The sequence below is a fragment of the Pristiophorus japonicus genome, chromosome 7 (assembly GCF_044704955.1).
Source record: "Pristiophorus japonicus isolate sPriJap1 chromosome 7, sPriJap1.hap1, whole genome shotgun sequence".
NCBI lineage: Eukaryota > Metazoa > Chordata > Chondrichthyes > Pristiophoridae > Pristiophorus > Pristiophorus japonicus.
Genome location: NC_091983.1, coordinates 179837036 through 179856902, shown reverse-complemented (window position 1 = coordinate 179856902; position 19867 = coordinate 179837036). Strand labels below are relative to the sequence as shown.

At 44.6% G+C, this 19867-nt stretch overlaps 1 protein-coding gene across 4 annotated transcripts in view; it reads left to right on the top strand.

The window, feature by feature from the left end:
- The window catches only part of ascc3 (activating signal cointegrator 1 complex subunit 3), a 777147-nt gene that overhangs the window by 656539 nt on the left and 100741 nt on the right, over window positions 1–19867 (top strand). For all 4 annotated transcript variants that reach the window (XM_070885599.1, XM_070885602.1, XM_070885601.1 and 1 more), the window contains exons 35-36: window positions 8732–8843; window positions 9895–10029. In XM_070885599.1, coding sequence (XP_070741700.1) covers window positions 8732–8843; window positions 9895–10029 — 247 coding nt within the window. The remainder of the gene's footprint in view (window positions 1–8731; window positions 8844–9894; window positions 10030–19867) is intronic.

Here is a 19867-nt window from a genome sequence, read left to right as displayed (position 1 = left end):
AAGGCAGGGAAAAGAAAAGAACATCACAAGTCATATCCTTGTGCAGTGCGGAATCAACAGAAGAAATGACAAAAATCTAGTGTCCATTATGTCGATTCAGATGAGGAACCTGAGGAAGAAACCACACCACAAAGTGATACGGATATAGAGAAGACACCTTTTTTGGTATATTCCATTACAGAAAAGAGCCTTTGAAAAATTCTGGTCCCTGTCTGGATCGAAGTTATTCAGTGGGAATTTGAACTGGACACTGGAGCTGCTGTAATTAGTATGTCATCAAAAGTATCAAAATTTTGGAAATTTGTTGTTCAGAAAAACACAATTTTACTGAAAAGTTATTCTGGACACTCATGAGGAAAATAAACATCCAAGTAAGATATGAATTGTCCGTAATTGTAGCTAAAGTCAAAGGTCTATCATTGATGGGCCGCGATTGGTTCCATAGCCTGAAGTTAAGCTAACACCAAGATTACAACTGATGGTTTGCTGTTCAAGAACACATGCTGCAGTCAGTTGACCTTAACCTTCTCTCCTCTCTCTCTTCCTCTCTACTCTCACTCTTTTAACCTCACATTACAATTTCACTATTTTTGTATCTACATTATTTCATATGATCTTGATGCACTTTACACCAGTCTTCTTCAAGAATTTTCAGGCTCTCTAAATATTTAGCACCTAATCCTAACAAGCATTTATGTTCTGGTAAAGCATAGAATATTATATTTTGGCATTGTTGCAGATCTAGGCATATAGGGGTTAAATTTTTCACACCCATTTTTTCGGCGCACTCACCAGAGATGCGCCGACTTTGTGGGCTGAAAACGGCGCCTAAAAAATCTCCCCCCAATTCTGGCCATGTGTTGCCTCTCCCGGGGCTTGGCGCGGCGTGGCCAGTTGATTAGGGGGCGGAGCTAGGGCCCTGCGCGAAAAAAAAGTGCCGGCAGTTGTCCGCATGCGCATTAGAGCGTTCGTGCATGCGCAGTAGCTCCTGCCGATGATGATGATGATGCGTGCTGCAACGTGGGACCCGATGCGTCCCGGGCCGAATGGCCTGCCGCACAGGCCGGCCTGCTGTCTTCTCGGGCTAAGGCTACAACAAACAGGTTGGTGCGGGGAGAGTTTTGATTGGGGGCGGGAGCAGGGGAGGGAGGAAAGTTTTTGATCCGGGGGGTGGGGAAGAGTTTTGATCCGGGGGAAGGAAGAGAGTTTTGATCGGGCGGAGTGGGGGTGGGGGGGAGGAGGAGAGTTTTGATCCGGGGAGGGGAAAGAGATTTGATTGCGGTGGTGGGGGGAGAGGAAAGAGTTTTGATTGCGGCGGTGGGGGGCGGGTGTGATAACTCTGCAGCCAGTAATTTTAATGAGCTTACTCAAGACTTTCCTTAACCCTGTTGATGAAAATACTTTCCTACATAAGAATTACGAGCAGGAGGTACTTCTATTTTTTATTTGGATATTTTGAAAAACTTATGTAAATATGTTTTGTCTCTTTACTACTTTTATTTTTGTAGTTTAAGCTTCCATGAATGCTTCTGTTGTATAGTAAATTAACTTTGCGAAGTTTGTCATATGATGTCCTGTATAGCTGTTTGATCCTATTCACATTCTTTAGTCAAGTCATTCGTACCTACCTGTGCTGATTTCTTAACTCTCCGCAAGGGTTTTCTGTGCGGCCACAAGTGGCCACATACGCTGGCCTAAGTTAGTTTGGAGTAATTATTAGCTGTCCAAAGTGGCCTAAATGGCCAAAACGGGCATAGGTGGCTGGTAATGCCCCCTTTTGAAAAAAGCTAAACTAAAAAAATCCTAAATAACTCACTTACACTGGCGCAAATTGAATGTGCAAAATGGAGATTTTTAAGATACTCCAGAAAAATCAAGTTGCTCAAAAAAAAACGGAGCAATTCTTGGACAATTTTGAGCCCTAGTAACTGTGATAGAGTTAGGCTAAAATGTAAACGTATGTAGCTTGACCTGAAAAGGCAGGCTGTTTCTGACCTCTGTGCAGAGACCTAAAGTTCTACAGACTTTTAGCTAGGCTTTTAATTTTTAAAGCTGAGTACAAGATGATTCTTTTGCATAATATAAGATAGATGGATTCCTTTACGAGCTCTTGATCGTTAATACAATATTAAGACACGTGGACATACTCAAGTCCCTATTTAATCCAAAACTTGGTACAGCAAAGTGTATCCAGGTATATATTAAAGTGAAGGAGGTCGATGAGTGTGGGAGAAGCCAAAATGTTTTAAGCCCAGAATGGCACCCTATGCTCTAAAGGAAAGGATATCAGCAGCATTGGATTGTATGGAGCATGAGAGCATAATTGAGAAGATTGACAACTGCAACTGGGTAAGCCCAATTATGTCTGTGGTAAAATAGTTTGGAGGTAATTTCTGAAAGTGAAAGCATAGCGATCAACACCAAAGAAATCTCCGATGACACTCTGATGTGTTAATTCAAAGAAGAGCAGTGGAAATTGCTCAATTTTCAGAGCAAGAAGCGATATGACTGGCAATTTCTCTTCGGTTTCCAAATCATACCAGCCAATATCCCAAAAAACAGATGGTTTGTCAGCAATCAGCGATGTTGTTCTTGACCAGATTAGCCAGACCAAAACAGACAAGACCTTTTGGACACCTCACAAATACATTTCAGGGATCCAGACTTCTCACCGTCCTATGCAGATTTTGCAAGACATTCTCCGTGAACGAGAAGGAGTTTTTGTTGATCCTGAAATACAAAAAGTACAGGAACTATTCTGAAAAATGAAAAGCATCCTCAACAAGCTCAAACCGCAGACACTTCAACAGCTAATGAAGCAGGTTGAGGAGCTGATGATTGATACTAGGGAAGTAACTGTTACCACTCCACAGAAAATTTCAGTTGTTTTGACTGTTCCCGTGTGTAATGAAATAACCACCTCCCAGTATGTTGCTCGTGCTCCTGATTCTGTTATGAAGTCTGTGTTGAAACTGAATCTGATAAGCTACCGTCTACTGCTCCCATTATTAGACCCAAAGCATCCATTGTCAGTCCTTTGGACTTGTAGATAGTTATTAGTATAGTGTTTTTTTTTATTATGGTTCTAATGTTGGCATAACCCATCTTTGCTATGTACTACAAGGATATCCGCTGAGATCTCTGCACACCTCCAATTCTAACCTCTTTTGCATCCCCGATTTTCATCACTCCACCATTAGCAACCATGCCTTCGGCTGCCCAAGGCCTTAAGCTCTGAATTCTCTCCCTAAACCTCTCAGCTGCTCTACCCGACTCTGCTCCTTTATGAAGCTCCTTAAAAACCAACCTCTTTGACCAGGCTTTTGGTCACCTGTCCCAATATCTCCTTATGTGGCTCAGTATCAAATTTTGTTTGGAAACGCTCCAGTGAAGCGCCTTGGGTCATTTTACTATATTAAAGGCGCTATATAAATACAAGTTATTGTTGTTGAGTTTGCTTTGATTTTTTTATCACATTATTGTAAGATGTAGTTGCTGAATTTCTTTCTTTAATCTATTTCAGCTGTTCACCAGGCTCATTCTTGGTGATGATTATTTTTAACTTTTAATTCTGAGGAGGTGTGGTGGGGTGGAAGTGATATATATGGTACTTAAATATTGTTAACTGAACACTAGCTGGCCCCTAATGGGAATAAGCACATTGTAGCAATTATACTTCTTTTGTATTGCTTTTGTTATTTGACAGGAATGTTCGAGAGGGTCTGGAAACTAAACAGCAGCTAGTTATTACCACCAATTTAAATGCTTCTTTGGACATAACGAATAGCAACCCCTCTAACACTGCACCAGCTGAGAGAAGGTATCACAGTACACACCAGGGATGGATCCTGCAACTTTCCTGGTCAGCTACTCACCGGATAAACTGGCTCAGCATTAAGGGATTGCATATTTTAATTTTTAATCTAAAATTTTGTATCAAAGAACCTATTCAAAAGATAAAATTAGTTAATAACTTACATATCCTTCTGAAACTTTTCAAAACTCTTATTTGTGCTCAAAGCATCTTAGATAATATTGTAAATATACTCCCATACAAATTGTTACAATACTCTACCCAATAAATTAATATGAACAGCAAACTCTTTAGGAATGAAAGCACAGCCTTCAAGATGACAGGAAAAAGACAGCAGTGGGGGCCCAATACACTGTATACTATGTGGCAATAGTATTGACTTAAAATACTTGTAAATCCTAACCTAGTTCCAGTTCCTTTTAGTGCAAAATCAGAACAGATGGTTGTGTGAAGAACTATGGCCCAGAATTTGCAGTTAGCAGCAAAGCGATGGCAATCGCCGCTGACCTCTAATAAAGCTGCCCACAAAGATCTAGCCATTTCCGCGGCATCAATTTCAGCTCTCCCAACCTTAATTGAATCTGGACCAAAATCAAGCAAATCACCAGCATCCAGCAACAGTGATGTCATCATGCTGGCACAGCAGCCAATCGCATTGAAGAATTCTCACACAGCAAACCAGGAAGTAAAATGCAGAGATTTAAATTTACTTCTAATAAATTTTACAGAGAGCAAAATAAAGATTGGGACATACACATAGGATTAATGTAGAAGCTGGAATATCATAAACTTTATATATACAAAGTTTATGATATTTCAGCTTCTACATTAAGCCTCTGTACGTCCCAATGTTAAAAACCCAGTTACACCTCTTTCAACACGGCTTAACATTTATGGGTTTTTTTTAACAGCAATATTTCATCGTGAAAGGGAAAATTTGCTGGCTCTGGGGAATTCCATAGCACGCCCTGTGGCGGAGCAGAGAATGACTGACCACAACTTCAAGATTTGCTCGTTTATCTACGCATGCGCTAAATCCTGAAGTTGCTGACAGTTTCACCGTCATTACCACCGCAAAATCTGGGCCAATTTCATTATCAACTTTATCTGCCCTTGGAATGTTGCAGGAGATTCAATTGAGAAAATGACTGGTACTTTCAGAATGATAGCTGGTTTGCTGTTTTCTTTTTTGTTAGCACCTGTGATGATTAATATTTGAATCTTTAGGATGAACTGTGAGCATGATAAGCCACAAAATAAATGCAACTTATTTCTTTCTAATGCAATATTTTTGTAGATCAATAACAAAGCTGTAATCCTTGCACTGCATATCTAGAGAAGTTATTTGGGTTTAACTGAGTTAACTTTGGCTTCAATGCCGTATTAATATTTTGCCAGTTGAAGGCAAAGAAGGTTTTTTTTTCCTGAGTCTGTTGCCGGTGTTTGATTAAAGAGAGTCTTGGGTTGTAAATAATGCTGGAGACAGATGAGAAGAGAGAATGAAGTCCAGATCAGTGGTATCTATTTTCCCTCAGTTACTTCTGTTAACAGTGCTGAGAGCCGTGTTGAGTCATTACAGTGAAAATCAGTGAAAATATTGAGAATTGTTTCAGTCGTGTACAACCAAGCTCAGGATCTTGGGGTGTGTAGGGAGGAAAGATCAGAAAGATCTGTCCATAATGACGGCTAGATATTGGTCCTAGTAAGGAAAAGTGAATGGTCCAAATGTGAATCTGTATTATTGTGAAGTTTTATTATTAGCATATTTTGGTATTGGGGAGATGCTTGATTGTAGACTCTGGTCATTCATCTCTTGTTGGAGCATGTATCAGGCTGTAGAAAATTTCTTGCTCTTTGTGCATAAATAGAATGCCATATTTTGCAGCAAAGATGTCACGACTGTTTATAAGAAAATGTGCATAGTGAGGCTTCCTTGGCAAAGCAAATTTATTGACTGAGGTATTGGGTGGGGTAGTAGACCTCCCATGTAATTTACTGCCAATTGCCTGAGATTTCCTTGATAATGCGACTAGCGCATAAAGTATCACGATGAAAATTGAAGAAATGAACGGGAGCTGCCCTCCTTTACTATAACATTGATATCTTGTTACCCTTTTTTATTTGAAAATGCAGAAGATGGTGTTTCCCTTTACAGTAATGTAACCCTTCATCAGAACTGCAGAGTGTTCGGAAAGAACAGATTCTTAGCAAGCACTGAAAGGGGGAGGGGAAGAACAAAAGGGAAGGTCTGTGATAGGTTGGAAGACAGGAGCGATTAGAGAGACAAAAGGGATGATGGCCCAAATTCAAATGGTAATGCCAGGAGTTAGAAAAACTTCTGGCATTACTTCATTGCAAACTGCCGACGGGACATTGGCCATCTCAATTTCTCTGCTCCCCTCACTCACTCCAACCTACCTCCCTCTGAACCTGCAGCACGCCGCTCGCTCAGATCCAACCCCAACCTAGTCATCAAACCTGCTATCAAGGGTGCCGCTGTTGTTTAGCGAACCGACTTCTACCTTGCAGAGGCTGATCGCCTACTCTCTGACACCTCCTCCTACCTCCCCCTGGACCATGACCCCACTACTGAACATCAAGCCATAATTTCCCAGATCGTCACTGACCTCATCTCATCTGGAGATCTTCCCTCCAAAGCCACCAACCTCATAGTTCCCCAACCCCGCACAGCCCACTTCTACCTCCTTCCCAAGATCCACAAACTGGACTGCTCCGGTAGACCCATCGTTTCAGCCTGTCTTGCCCCACAGAGCTTATTTCTTCCTATCTCGACACTTTTTTCTCCCGTTGTCCACTCTCTTCCCACCTACATCCACGACTCCTCCGACGCACTCCGTCACTAACAGTTTCCAGTTTCCTGGCCCCAACTGTCTCCTTTTCACCTTGGACGTCCAATCCCTCGACACTTCCATCCCCCACCAGGATGGCCTGAGGGCGCTCCGCTTCTTCCTCGAGCAGAGGCCCAACCAGTCCCCATCCACTACCACCCTCCTCCACCTGGCTGAACTTGTTCTCACATTGTTCTCCTTTAACTCCACTCACTTCCTCCAAATTAAAGGTGTTGCTATGGCAACCCGCATGGATCCGAGCTATGCCTACCTCTTCATGGGATGTGTGGAACATTCTTTGTTCCAGTCCTACTCGAGTCCCCTCCCTCACCTCTTTTTCCAGTACATTGATGACTGTATCGTTGCTGTTTCCTGCTCTTTCTCTGAACTTGAAAATTTCATTCACTTTGTATCCAATTTCCACCCTTCCCTCACTTTCGCATCATCTCCGACTCTTCCCTTCCTCGACTTCTCCGTCTCCATCTCTGGGGATAGGCTTTCGACCAGTATCCACTATAAGCCCACAGCTACCTGGACTACACTTCCTCCCACCCCGCATCCTGTAAGGACTCCATTCTATTCTCCCATTTTCTCCGTCTCCGTTGCATCTGCTCTGACGATGCCACCTTTCACACTAGTGTCTCTGACATGTCTTCCTTTTTCCTCAACAGAAGATTACCCTCCGCCGTGGTTAATATGATCCTTGACTGTATCTGTTCTATTTCCCGCATCTCTGCTCTCACCCCTTCCCCTCCCTTTCAGAACCATGACCGAGTTCCCCTTGTCCTCACCTTTCACCCCACCAGCCTCCACGTTCAACAGATCATCCGCCGCCATTTCTGCCACCTCCAGCATGATCCCACCACTAATCACATCTTCCCCTCCCCTCTCCGCATTCCGAAGGGACTGCTCCCTCCATGACACCCTGGTCCATTCCGGAGTCACTCACAGCACCCTCCTCCCCTTCCCACGGCACTTTTCCATGCAAGCGCAGGAGATGCAACATCTGCCCTTTTACCTCTTCTCTTCCCACTATCCAGGGCCCCAAATACTCCTTCCAGGTGAAACAGTGATTTACTTGTTGTACTTTCAATTTAGTATACTATATTCGCTGCTCATGATGTGGTCTCTTCTACATTAGGGAAACAAAGCGTAGATTGGGTGACCGCTTTGCAGAGCACCTCCGTTCAGTCCGCAAGTGTGACCCTGAGCTTCCGGTTGCCTGTCACTTTAATTCTCTACTCCATTCCCACTCTGACCTCTCCGTCCTCGGTCTCCTACATTGTTCCAACGAAGCTCAACATAAGCTCGAGGAACAGCACCTCATCTTTCATTTAGGCACTTTAAAGCCTTCTGGACTCAACATCGAGTTCAAAACTTTCAGAGCGTAATGGCTGCCAACCTTTGGGTTCCCCCCGCCCCCCCCCCCCCCCACCGAGCCTGTTTTTTTTCTCTACTTGTCTCTAATGGCAGTTTGTCATTATCTCACCATTCACACCCTATCTTGACTAATGTTTTTCTAACTCTTGGCATATTACCATTTGAATTTGGGCCATCATCTCTTTTGTGTCTCTAATTTCTCCTGCCTTCCAACCTATCACAGACCTTCCCTTTTGTTCTTTCTTCCCCTCCCTCTTTCAGTGCTTGTTAAGAATCTGTCCTTTCCGAACACTCTCCAGTTTTGACGAAGGGTCATCGACCCGAAATGTTAACTCTGCTTCCTCTCCACAGATGCTGCCTGACTTGCTGAGATTTCCAGCATTTTCTGTTTTTATTCCAGTTTCCAACATCCGCAGTATTTTGCTTTTCTATAGGTAATGCTTGCTGTGCTATGCTGGAAAATGTATTCTGGATTTCCAGCAATTTAACCAATATACCATAAGTTTCACATAAGCACCGTAACAGTCTAGGTAAACATACTGCAGATTGGTTAAAGTTAGAACGGTATTGATTCAAAGTCAGCTTTAAAAGAAAATGTATAGAGGAGATTGTATTGAACGTGGTGGAACATAAACAAACAGTACCTTTTGATTTCTAATATTTTCTTTTAATATTATCTTTCTTCCAGTTATTACAACTTAGATGATATTAACCATGATGCCATGAACAAATATCTTTCCAACCTCGTGGGAAAGTCTCTTGTCGATCTGGAATGTTCCTATTGCATTTCAGTAGGGGAGGTAAAACTATTTTTATAAATCTAATATTTTTTACCACAATAGTCTTTCTCTTGGGCTTACTATTATTAGATATTTTAAAAATCTGCATTTCATAGTTTGGAGATAGAGATCTGGCCGGAAGTGTACGCATGCTTTCTGCCAGTCATTTTGGGTAAGGGCAAAGCGTGAAGTAGCCTTAGGCCCTTTGCATATGTAAATAAGTCTTGCTTTTCTTTCATTTATTGTTGGATATTCAATCAATCCTGATTTTGTTTCCAGCTTGTACATGTAACTGTAGATGTTCTGGAATACATTCAGATCACTTCTCCCAGCCAGCGGCTTCGGGTGTGAGCAAAAATTGGTTTCTAAGGAAGAGTAGGAGATACCCTCCTCATTTAAAAAAAAAAACATATGGAGAGTCACACATTTCATTCTTTATACAAAGTATATCAACATGTGTATGTGTGTCTCCGAGAGCATGCAGAAAGCAAGCACAGGCAGCGGAAGGAGCGTGCGGCAAACCAAGCTCCCCACCCACCCTTTCCTTCAAAGACTGTCCCACCTGTGACAGTGACTGTAAGTCCCATATTGGACTGGACAGCCACCGAAGAATTCACTTTGAGTGGAAGCAAGTCTTCGTCGATTTTGAGGGACTGCCTATGATGATGATCAATTATATTTTCTTTGGCTTTTCTGCGTCATCATGGTTTGAAAGTAAATGACAAATCATTTGCAATAAATTGTAATTCGCCCATATTCAATTAAGTGTCTAATAAGTCACAAAATGTATAATTTCGGCTGTTTGTTGATAAAACAAGGGGTAAATTTCTGCCTTTACTGCCTGGGTGGTAATCTGGCAGAACAAATAACTTGCGCATTAAATAACCTGCCCAAAATCAATGGAATGAAAATCATGTGCGTTCTATAATGAGCAGGCATTCAGCCCAGTAAGGTTGCCACCCATCCAAGGAAGCCAAAAATTTGTCCCAAATTTCAGAAAAATATGTTTGACTTTTAATTTTGGATGCATTTTTAAAATATTATTCTCCAATGATGCATACTTATCTCGTAGGACAATCGCAGCCTCCAGTCACTGGATTTCGGCCGTATCGCCTCTTATTATTATCTGAAACACCCAACTGTGAAAATGTTCAAGAACCAAATGAAAGCAGATTGCCGTGTGGAGGACTTGCTCTCTGTTCTAACGGTGAGTAAAAGATGGTGGCAACTTGCACATGTATACTCCATTTGCTGGAATCTCAAAACCATTGCAGCAGAGTCTTGCCCAACTGTAGGAGCTGTTCAGAAAATAAGTACAGGTGCAACCTCCCAAATCCGGAATTCCGAAAACCGGACATTTTTGAGGTGGCCAAGATGGCAACATCGGGCAGTGAAGGACGAGGAAACCGGTAAAAAATGCAGCGGCAGGAATCAGAGGAGTGGAGGATCGGCAGGAATCAGAGGAATGGAGGATCGGCAGGAATCAGAGGAATGGAGGATCGGCAGGAATCAGAGGAGTGGAGGATCGGCAGGAATCAGAGGAATGGAGGATCGGCAGGAATCAGAGGAGTGGAGGATCGGCAGGAATCAGAGGAATGGAGGATCGGCAGGAATCAGAGGAATGGAGGATCGGCAGGAATCAGAGGAATGGAGGATCGGCAGGAATCAGAGGAATGGAGGATCGGCGGTGAGCGGAGGATCAGCGTGAATTGAGGAGCGGAGGATCGGCAAGGATCAGCAGGAATCAGCGAGCATTGGAGCGGCGTGAATCGGCAAGGAGAGGAGGATCAGCGGGCGGCGAGGTCCGAAATCTGGCAAAACCCGAAATCCGGCATGAATTTGGTCCCAAGGATTCCCGATTTCAGACGATTGATTTTCTTTTCCAAAATCCGGCAAAGCCCAAAAACCGGCATTGACTCAGTCCCGAGGATTCCAGATTTCAGACGTTGTACCTGCACTGAGAAATGTAACTTGTATTGACAAAGGAGCTTTAAAATTTGTGCATTGTATTTGAAGTTGTGGTATAATAGGTATATTACAATAAGGTGTATCTTCATTGGAATCACATAAGCCTTCTAATTACATAATTAAGGGCTCTGACTGAGCAGGAGGCTGGTTTGATCACCAGTCTGTGCCACTTGTCAGAACTGTGTTTTTTAATTGCCATTAATGTTTTAAATTTGAAGTTTAAAAAGAAAGAACAGTTGTAGCGCCCTCGCTTCTGAGTCAGAAGGTTGTGGGTTCATGTCCATTGAGCACATAAACTAGGCTCACACTCCAATGCAGTACTGAGAGGGTGTTGCACTGCCAGAGGTGCTGTCTTTTGAATGAGATGTTAAACCGAGGCCCGTCTGCCCTCTGAGGTGGATGTAAAAGATCCTGTGGCATTATTTCGCAGAAGAGCAGGGGAGTTCTGCCAATATGTATCCCTCAACCAACATAACGAAAAGGCAAATTATCTAATCATTATCTCTTTGTTGTTATGGGAGCTTGCTGTGTGCAAATTGGCTGCCACATTTCCTACATTACAGCAAGGATAACACATCAAAAGTATTTCATTGGCTGTAAAGCGTTTGGGAAGTTCCCGAGGTCGTGAAAGGCGCTTTCTGAATCCAAGTTCTTTATTTTTCATTCTTAATGAAGGCCACAATATTATGGTTAGGGGCATGAATTTCCTTGGGAAAACCCAGCAGTGAAATAGTATTGTATTGTTCACTCGTATTGCTGTTGTCATCAGCGGAGAAAGTGATAGTCATTGGCTCTCCTAAATAAAGCTTCAGTCGCCTCCTTGATGTCTCTGTGCCAATTATGCTGGTATTAAGCTTAATAGTCCTGTGCCTGCATTGTGTACTTTAGCGCACAGAATCAGTCTCACTGCCAACCACCTGTATATGGAGCAAAGTAATTAGCGACTGTAAACCATGCGCTTAGCTGCATATCCATTTTCTGCGGTTACTCTCCCAAATACCACTTGTGTCATCCTTTGCATATTCAGTAATTTCCAATCATATTTAGCTTATTCTGAAGCAATTTTGGAACCAAGTCATTTTTCTTTTACTTCTCACCAATTTTCTCCCCTCCCCTCTTGAAAAACATTGACTCTTTGCTGGGAACAGATTCACAAGTAGAAGGTAACATCTTCTATATTGACCATGCTTCATTTGGAAGCCTAGACACTGAGGCCGGAATCTTCCCAGTCCTGCGTGTGTGGATTTGGAGGTGGACTTGCTGTCATAATCGCTTTGATTGACAGCGGGTTGGGATGCCACTCGAAACCTGCCTCCGTGTCATTTTCTGTTCTGTCAGATCTGTATTCGGATAGAAGACCCGAAAGTAAGCGGCGGGACAAATAATTAACATCATTAAAAGGTGCTTGAAAGCAGGCACTTACAATTTTACCAACCTTTTGATGGCTTCGAGCAGCGCGAGTCCGGGGTGCGTGGAGAGGCCTATAAAAGGCCCAACGTCGGAGGAGGAGCGGCAGTTCGAGCAGCGCGAGTCCGGGGTGTGTGGAGAGGCCTATAAGAGGCCCAACGTCGGAGGAGGAGCGGCAGTTCGAGCTACGCGAGTCCAGGGTGCGTGGAGAGACCTATAAGAGGCCCAACGTCGGAGGAGGAGCGGCAGTTCGAGCAGTGCGAGTCCAGGGTGCGTGGTGAGGCCTACAAGAGGCCCAGCTTATACAGCTCCAGCCGGGAGAAAAAGAAAAAAAGAAGTAGAAAGGAATCGAAAGGTGACGTCACAGCCAAAGCGGTAAGTGATTGGCTGGTGATTGGTGAGTAGCTTTTCTTTTTCTTTTTAATATCAGTAAGTAAGCCGTTAACATTGTTGTCGCCAAATTAAGCATATCTAATGGTTAATCATGGCAGGAGAGCTTGGTCACGTGATATGCTCCTCCTGTACCATGTGGGAACTCAGGGACACTTCCGGAGTCCCTGATGACTACGTGTGCGGGAAGTGTATCCGCCTCCAGCTCCTGACGGTCCGCGTTGCGGATTTGGAGCTGAGGGTGGATTCACTCTGAAGCATCCACAATGCTGAGAATGACGTGAGTAGCGCGTGCAGCGAGTTGGTCTTACCGCAGGTGAAGGGTCCACAGCCAGCTAGGGAATGGAAGACCAGCAGGAAGAGCATGCAAGGAAGGTAGTGCAGGGGTCCCCTGCGGTCATCCCCCTGCAAAACAGATACACTGCTTTGAGTACTGTTGAGGGGGATGACTCATCAGGGGAGGGCAGCAGCAGCCAAGTTCATGGCACCGTTGCTGGCTCTGTTGCACAGGAGGGCAGGAAAAAGAGTGGGAGAGCGATAGTGATAGGGGATTCAATTGTAAGGGCAATAGATAGGCGTTTCTACGGCCACAACCGGAGACTCCAAGATGGTATGTTGCCTCCCTGGTGCAAGGATCAAGGCTGTCTCGGAGCAGGTGCAGGACATTCTGAAATGGGAGGGAGAACAGCCAGTTTTTGTGGTGCACATTGGTACCAACGACATAGGTAAAAAAAGGATGAGGTCCTATGAGACGAATTTAAGGAGCTAGGAGTTAAATTAAAAAGTAGGACCTCAAAAGTAGTAATCTCGGGATTGCTACCAGTGCCACGTGCTAGTCAGAGTAGGAATCACAGGATAGCGCAGATTAATATGTGGCTTCAGCAGGGAGGGAGTCAAATTCCTGGGGCATTGGAACCGGTTCTAGGGGAGGTGGGACCAGTACCAACCGGACGGTCTGCACCTGGGCAGGACCGGAACCAATGTCCTAGGGCGAGTGTTTGCTAGTGCTGTTGGAGAGGAGTTAAACTAATATGGCAGGGGGATGGGAACCAATGCAGAGAGACAGAGGGAAACAAAATGGAGACAGAAGCAAAAGACAGAAAGGAGATGAATAAAAGTGGAGGGCAGAGAAACCCAAGGCAAAAAACAAAAAGGGCCAATGTACAGCAAAATTCTAAAGGGTCAAAGTGTAATAAAAAGGCAAGCCTGAAAGCTCGGTGCCTCAATGCGAGGAGTGTTCGGAACCCAGGAGAGGGCTCTGAGCTAGTTAGAGTGGGTGAGAGCTCAGATGAACAGGGCCCCAAGAAAGAATGCAAAAGGCAGGATGCAACAGAGCAGAGTAGCACTGGGGTAAGTGTAAACCACAAGTTGATAGGAAGGGACAATATGTATGAATATAAAGGGGCTGCAGGAGGGGTCAAAACTAAAAATCATGGTTTAAAAACTAGTATTAAAACACTCTACCTAAACGCACGCAGCATTCGAAATAAAGTAAATGAGTTGACGGCACAAATCATTACGAATGGGTATGATTTGGTGGCCATTACAGAAACGTGGTTGCAGGGTGGCCAAGCCTGGGAATTAAACATACAGGGGTATCTGGCAATTCGGAAGGATAGACAAGAAGGGAAAGGAGGTGGGGTAGCTCTGTTAATAAAGGATGATATCAGGGCAGTTGTGAGAGATGATATTGGCTCTAATGAACAAAATGTTGAATCATTGTGGGTGGAGATTAGAGATGATAAGGGGAAAAAGTCACTGGTGGGCGTAGTTTATAGGCCCCCAAATAATAACTTCACGGTGGGGCGGACAATAATCAAGGGAATAATGGAGGCATGTGAAAAAGGAATGGCAGTAATCATGGGGGATTTTAACCTACATATTGATTGGTCAAATCAAATCGCACGGGATAACATTGAAGAGGAATTCATAGAATACATACGGGATTGTTTCTTAGAACAGTATGTTACAGAACCTACAAGGGAGCAAGCTATCTTAAATCTGGTCCTGTGTAATGAGACAAGAAAAATAAACGATCTCCTAGTAAAAGATCCTCTCGGAATGAGTGATGACAGTATGGTTGAATTTGTAATACAGATTGAGGGTGAGGAAATAGTGTCTCAAACGAGCATACTATGCTTAAACAAAGGGGACTACAGTGGGATGAGGGCAGAGTTAGCTAAAATAGACTGGGAACACAGACTAAACGGTGGCACAATTGAGGAACAGTGGAGGACTTTTAAGGAGCTCTTTCATAGTGCTCAACAAAAATATATTCCAGTGAAAAAGAAGGGCGGTAAGAGAAGGGATAACCAGCCGTGGATAACCAAGGAAATAAAGGAGAGTGTCAAATTAAAAACCAATGCGTATAAGGTGGCCAAGGTTAGTGGGAAACTAGAAGATTGGGAAAATTTTAAACGACAGCAAAGAATGATTAAGAAAGCAATAAAGAAAGGAAAGATAGATTATGAAAGTAAACTTGCGCAAAACATAAAAACAGATAGTAAAAGCTTTTACTGATATATAAAACGGAAGAGAGTGACTAAAGTAAATGTTGGTTCCTTAGAAGATGAGAAGGGGGATTTAATAATGGGAAATGTGGAAATGGCTGAGACCTCAAACAATTAGTTTGCTTCGGTCTTCACAGTGGAAGACACAAAAACCATGCCAAAAATTGCTGGTCACAGGAATGTGGGAAGGGAGGACCTTGAGACAATCACAATCACTAGGGGGGTAGTGCTGGACAGGCTAATGGGACTCAAGGTAGACAAGTCCCCTGGCCCTGATGAAATGCATCCCAGGGTATTAAAAGAGATGGCATAAGTTATAGCAGATGCATTCGTTATAATCTACCAAAATTCTCTGGACTCTGGGGAGATACCAGCGGATTGGAAAGCAGCTAATGTAACGCCTCTGTTTAAAAAAAGGGGGCAGACAAAAGGCAGGTAACTATAGACCGGTTAGTTTAACATCTGCAGTGGGGAAAATGCTTGAAGCTATCATTAAGGAAGAAATAGCGGGACATCTAGATAGGAATAGTGCAATCAAGCAGATGCAACATGGATTCATGAAGGGGAAATCATGTTTAACTAATTTACTGGAATTCTTTGAAGATATAACGAGCATGCTGGATAGAGGTGTACCGATGGATGTGGTGTATTTAGATTTCCAAAAGGCATTCGATCGGGTGCCACACAAAAGGTTACTGCAGAAGATAAAGGTATGCGGAGTCAGAGGAAATGTATTAATATGGATAGAGAATTGGCTGGCTAACAGAAAGCAGAGAGTCGGGATAAATGGGTCCTTTTTGGGTTGGAAATCGGTGGTTAGTGATGTGCCACAGGGATCGGTGCTGGGACCACAACTGTTTACAATATACATAGATGACCTGGAAGAGGGGACAGAGTGTAGTGTAACAAAATTTGCAGATGACACAAAGATTAGTGGGAAAGCAGGTTGTGTAGAGGACACAGAGAGGCTGCAAAGAGATTTAGATCGGTTAAGCGCATGGGCTAAGTTTGGCAGATAGAATACAATGTCGGAAAATGTGAGGTCATCCACCTTGGGGAAAAAAACAGTAAAAGGGAATATTATTTGAATGGGGAGAAATTACAACATGCTGCAGTGCAGAGGGACCTGGGGGTCCTTGTGCATGAAACTCTTTTTGATCCTTGTGCATGAATCCCAAAAAGTTAGTTTGCAGGTGCAGCAGGTAATCAGGAAGACAAATGGAATGTTGGCCTTCATTGCGAGAGGGATGGAGTTCAAAAGCAGGGAGGTCCTGCTGCAAATGTATAGGGTATTGGTGAGGCCGCACCTGAAGTACTGCGTGCAGTTTTGGTCACCTTACTTCAGGAAGGATATATTCGCTTTGGAGGGGGTACAGAGACGATTCACTGGGCTGATTCCAGAGATGAGAGAGTTACCTTATGATGATAGATTGAGTAGACTGGCTCTTTACTCGTTGGAATTCAGAAGGATGAGGGGTGATCTTATAGAAACATTTAAAATAATGAAAGGGATAGACAAGATAGAGGCAGAGAGGTTGTTTCCACTGGTCGGGGAGACTAGAACTAGGGGGCACAGCCTCAAAATACGGGGGAGCCCATTTAAAACTGAGTTGAGAAGGAATTTCTTCTCCCAGAGGGTTGTGAATCTGTAAAATTCTCTGCCCAAGGAAGCAGTTGAGACTAGCTCATTGAATGTATTCAAATCACAGATAGATAGATTTTTAACCAATAAGGGAATTAAGGGTTATGGGGAGCGGGCGGGTAAACGGAGCTGAGTCCACGGCCAGATCAGCCATGATCTTGTTGAATGGCGGAGCAGGCTCGAGGGGCTAGATGGCCAACTCCTGTTCCTAATTCTTATGTTCTTATGTTCTATATTTGCCGTCCCTCATGGAACACAGCAGGTAAGTGGAGTCAGGTTCTCCATGACTCTATTACTTTCAATAAGTGACTGCTGCAAAAGTGGTTTCAAAGGTACCATTTCACAGCTGTTCACTTCCCAATGTTAGAATTTGCAGACTTGAGTATTAGAAAAAGTATTTTGAGCCTCATACAGAACTCTGTTCACTTTAAGCTTTTAAGAAACTTTCTGACCAGTGTAGGTTGGTTCTGCCAACTCAACTGGATCTGGCATAAGAACAATTAAGATGGGCCTCGGAGTCCGATGTGGAACAGCTGCAGGAGCAGCAGAACCAGCCACGCCACCAGCAGCAGCAAAGTCAAGAGCGCTAACCTTCCCCCGAGCCACCTCATGCTGCGCAGGATGGAGGGCATCATCGCAGGGATGCGCCGCGCCGGAGGCATTACCCCCAGCACAGGGTCTATAGGCAGAGGATGAACTACCTGAACATGACGGAGCAGCAATGCCGAAGCAGACTCTGGCTATCGCGCCAGGTGATCACCAACCTTTGTGCATTGCTGGAGGAAGACCTGCAGCCCAGAGGAATGGTTGGACACCCATTGCCAGTGGCAGTCAAAACCACTCTTGTCCTCAACGTCTTCGCCTCAGGCTCCTTCCAGGCATCTGCCGCAGACATTCGCGGCATCTGCCACCAAGCTCATGGTTTACAGGGCTGTAGTAATACCCGCCCTCCTGTATGGCTCAGAGACATGGACCATGTACAGTAGACACCTCAAGTCGCTGGAGAAATACCACCAACGATGTTTCCGCAAGATCCTGCAATGCCCTGTTTAACACATCTGGCAACTATATAAAGTTTACCGCTGATGAAGCCAGTGTGACTGAGCGGGCGATCGGCTTTGACATTCTGGCTGGCTTCCCACGGGTGCAGGGAGTGATTGACTGCACACGTGGCCATCACCGCACCCCATCACAATCAGCGAGCTTTTGTGAACCAAAGGGTTTCCACTCCCTCAACGTTCAGCTGGTGTGCAACCACCATAACATCATTATGCATGTGCTTGAGGACAAGGGCTATCCCCTCAAGACATGGCTGATGACACCCTTGAGGAGGCCAGTGAACGAGGCTGCAGGAAGGTGTAATCAAAGCCTCATCAGCACGAGAACGATCATCGAGCAAACTATAGGGTTGCTTAAAATGCGGTACAGGTGCCTGGACTAATCTGGAGGGGCCCTTCAGTATGCATCAAAAAGGGTCTTGAGAAAAATCGTGGTCTGCTGCATCCTGCACAACATCGCGCAGCAGCAAGGACTATTGCTCGATGAGGACGATGGTGCATTTCCTCCATTCTCTGCACACTCGCAGTCACCGTGCTCGCAATACCAGTCACAGTCTCCTGCACTTGTTCCTGTAGTTCCAGTTTCGCTCTTTTCTTGGATGACCCCCAAGGCTCAGCCTCTGCATGCAGCCGAGCAGAGCTAGGAGACTCTCCACCATCTGTTCTGGCTCACTTGTGACATGTGAGACATCAGGTGTACTTGCAGAGGCAGAAGGCTCCTCTGAGGAGTGTTCTTGCTGTTCCTCCTGGTCAGATGGACCTGTGGAAAAGTAAAGACATGAGTTACATAAATGAGGTGTCCAGTGCAGGCACATACCAGCATACACCTCATGACCAATCATTTCTCTGTTCACATCACACCCCACGTGAATGAATGATGAAAGGCATGCAACTGCATGAATAATAATTCTGTCACCAGCTTCTTCTGTTGAGCCTCTCTCTCCGTCCCCCACTTCCGGAAGCTCCACCATTCCAGCTATATCAGTTGCTGCCTCCACATTGGTCAGATGAAACATGGATGGAGGGCCACCTCCCATTCTCTCCCTCTCCTAATTGTGCGCAATCTTTTCCTGCAAGGAGCAAAGAAGAGAAGGTTGAGTGAGACTGATGGTATGAGCATCATTTATGGAATGGGATGCAGCTTTGCCGGGAGACTTTGATGGAGTGGCTTGGTGATACCATATTGCCTCCTTTTGTTCTGTTACTTGCTATCCTACAGTATGATGAGACTGAGTATGAGGGATGGAAAGTAAGATGGGAACCTGATAATGTCAGTAGAGAGGGATGGATGGATTAAGGTCCAAGGGATCTTGGGGTGAGTAATGTTGTGCTAGAGTATGGTTAGCAATGCACAGTGGTGGGGATGTGATGACAGGCACAGCAGCTTCAAGGTAAGTGTTGCTTTATACTCACTTTTCCAGATCTCAGAAAATTATTGAACCTTTGCGGTACTGGACCCAGGTGCGAGGCACTACTGATATAGCTGTTATCTCCTCGGCTACCTGTAGCCACTCAGTCTTTGTCTGCTGGGGAGGCCTCTTCCTGCCATCCGCAGGGAACAGAACCTCCCTACGTCTTCTCACTCCCTCCACAAGATGATGGAGGCATCATCGCTGAAGCGTGGAGCTGATTTTTGTCTTGCTGCTGACACAACTCTCACCTGCACTAACTCATAGCTGAATTGTCAGCAAACGTGCCATGGCCCCTTTAAATAAACCGGCAGGAATCGCGTCATCCAGTGACGTCAATAGGACCCGCTCCCATTACTTGGAGCAGGAAACGCGCGGGGCGGGCCTAACAAGGCCCTTATTGGTAAAATTTCATTTTTGACCAGGATTGCCGCAGGAGCAGGGTCGTCACCCACGACCACTATCTCTTGCCTTCACCCCGCCAAGGTAAGGGAAATCGCGGCCTGAGTGTCAACAGGCAATTTTACCATGGAGGATCACAGCTGAGCCTGAACCTCTCCACACCTGACATGCACTTACACAGCTTCAATGATCTGGAACAGGAAGCCGGGCCACTTTTTCCTTCCCAAACCTGGAAGCCATTTATAGAACCCATCACTCA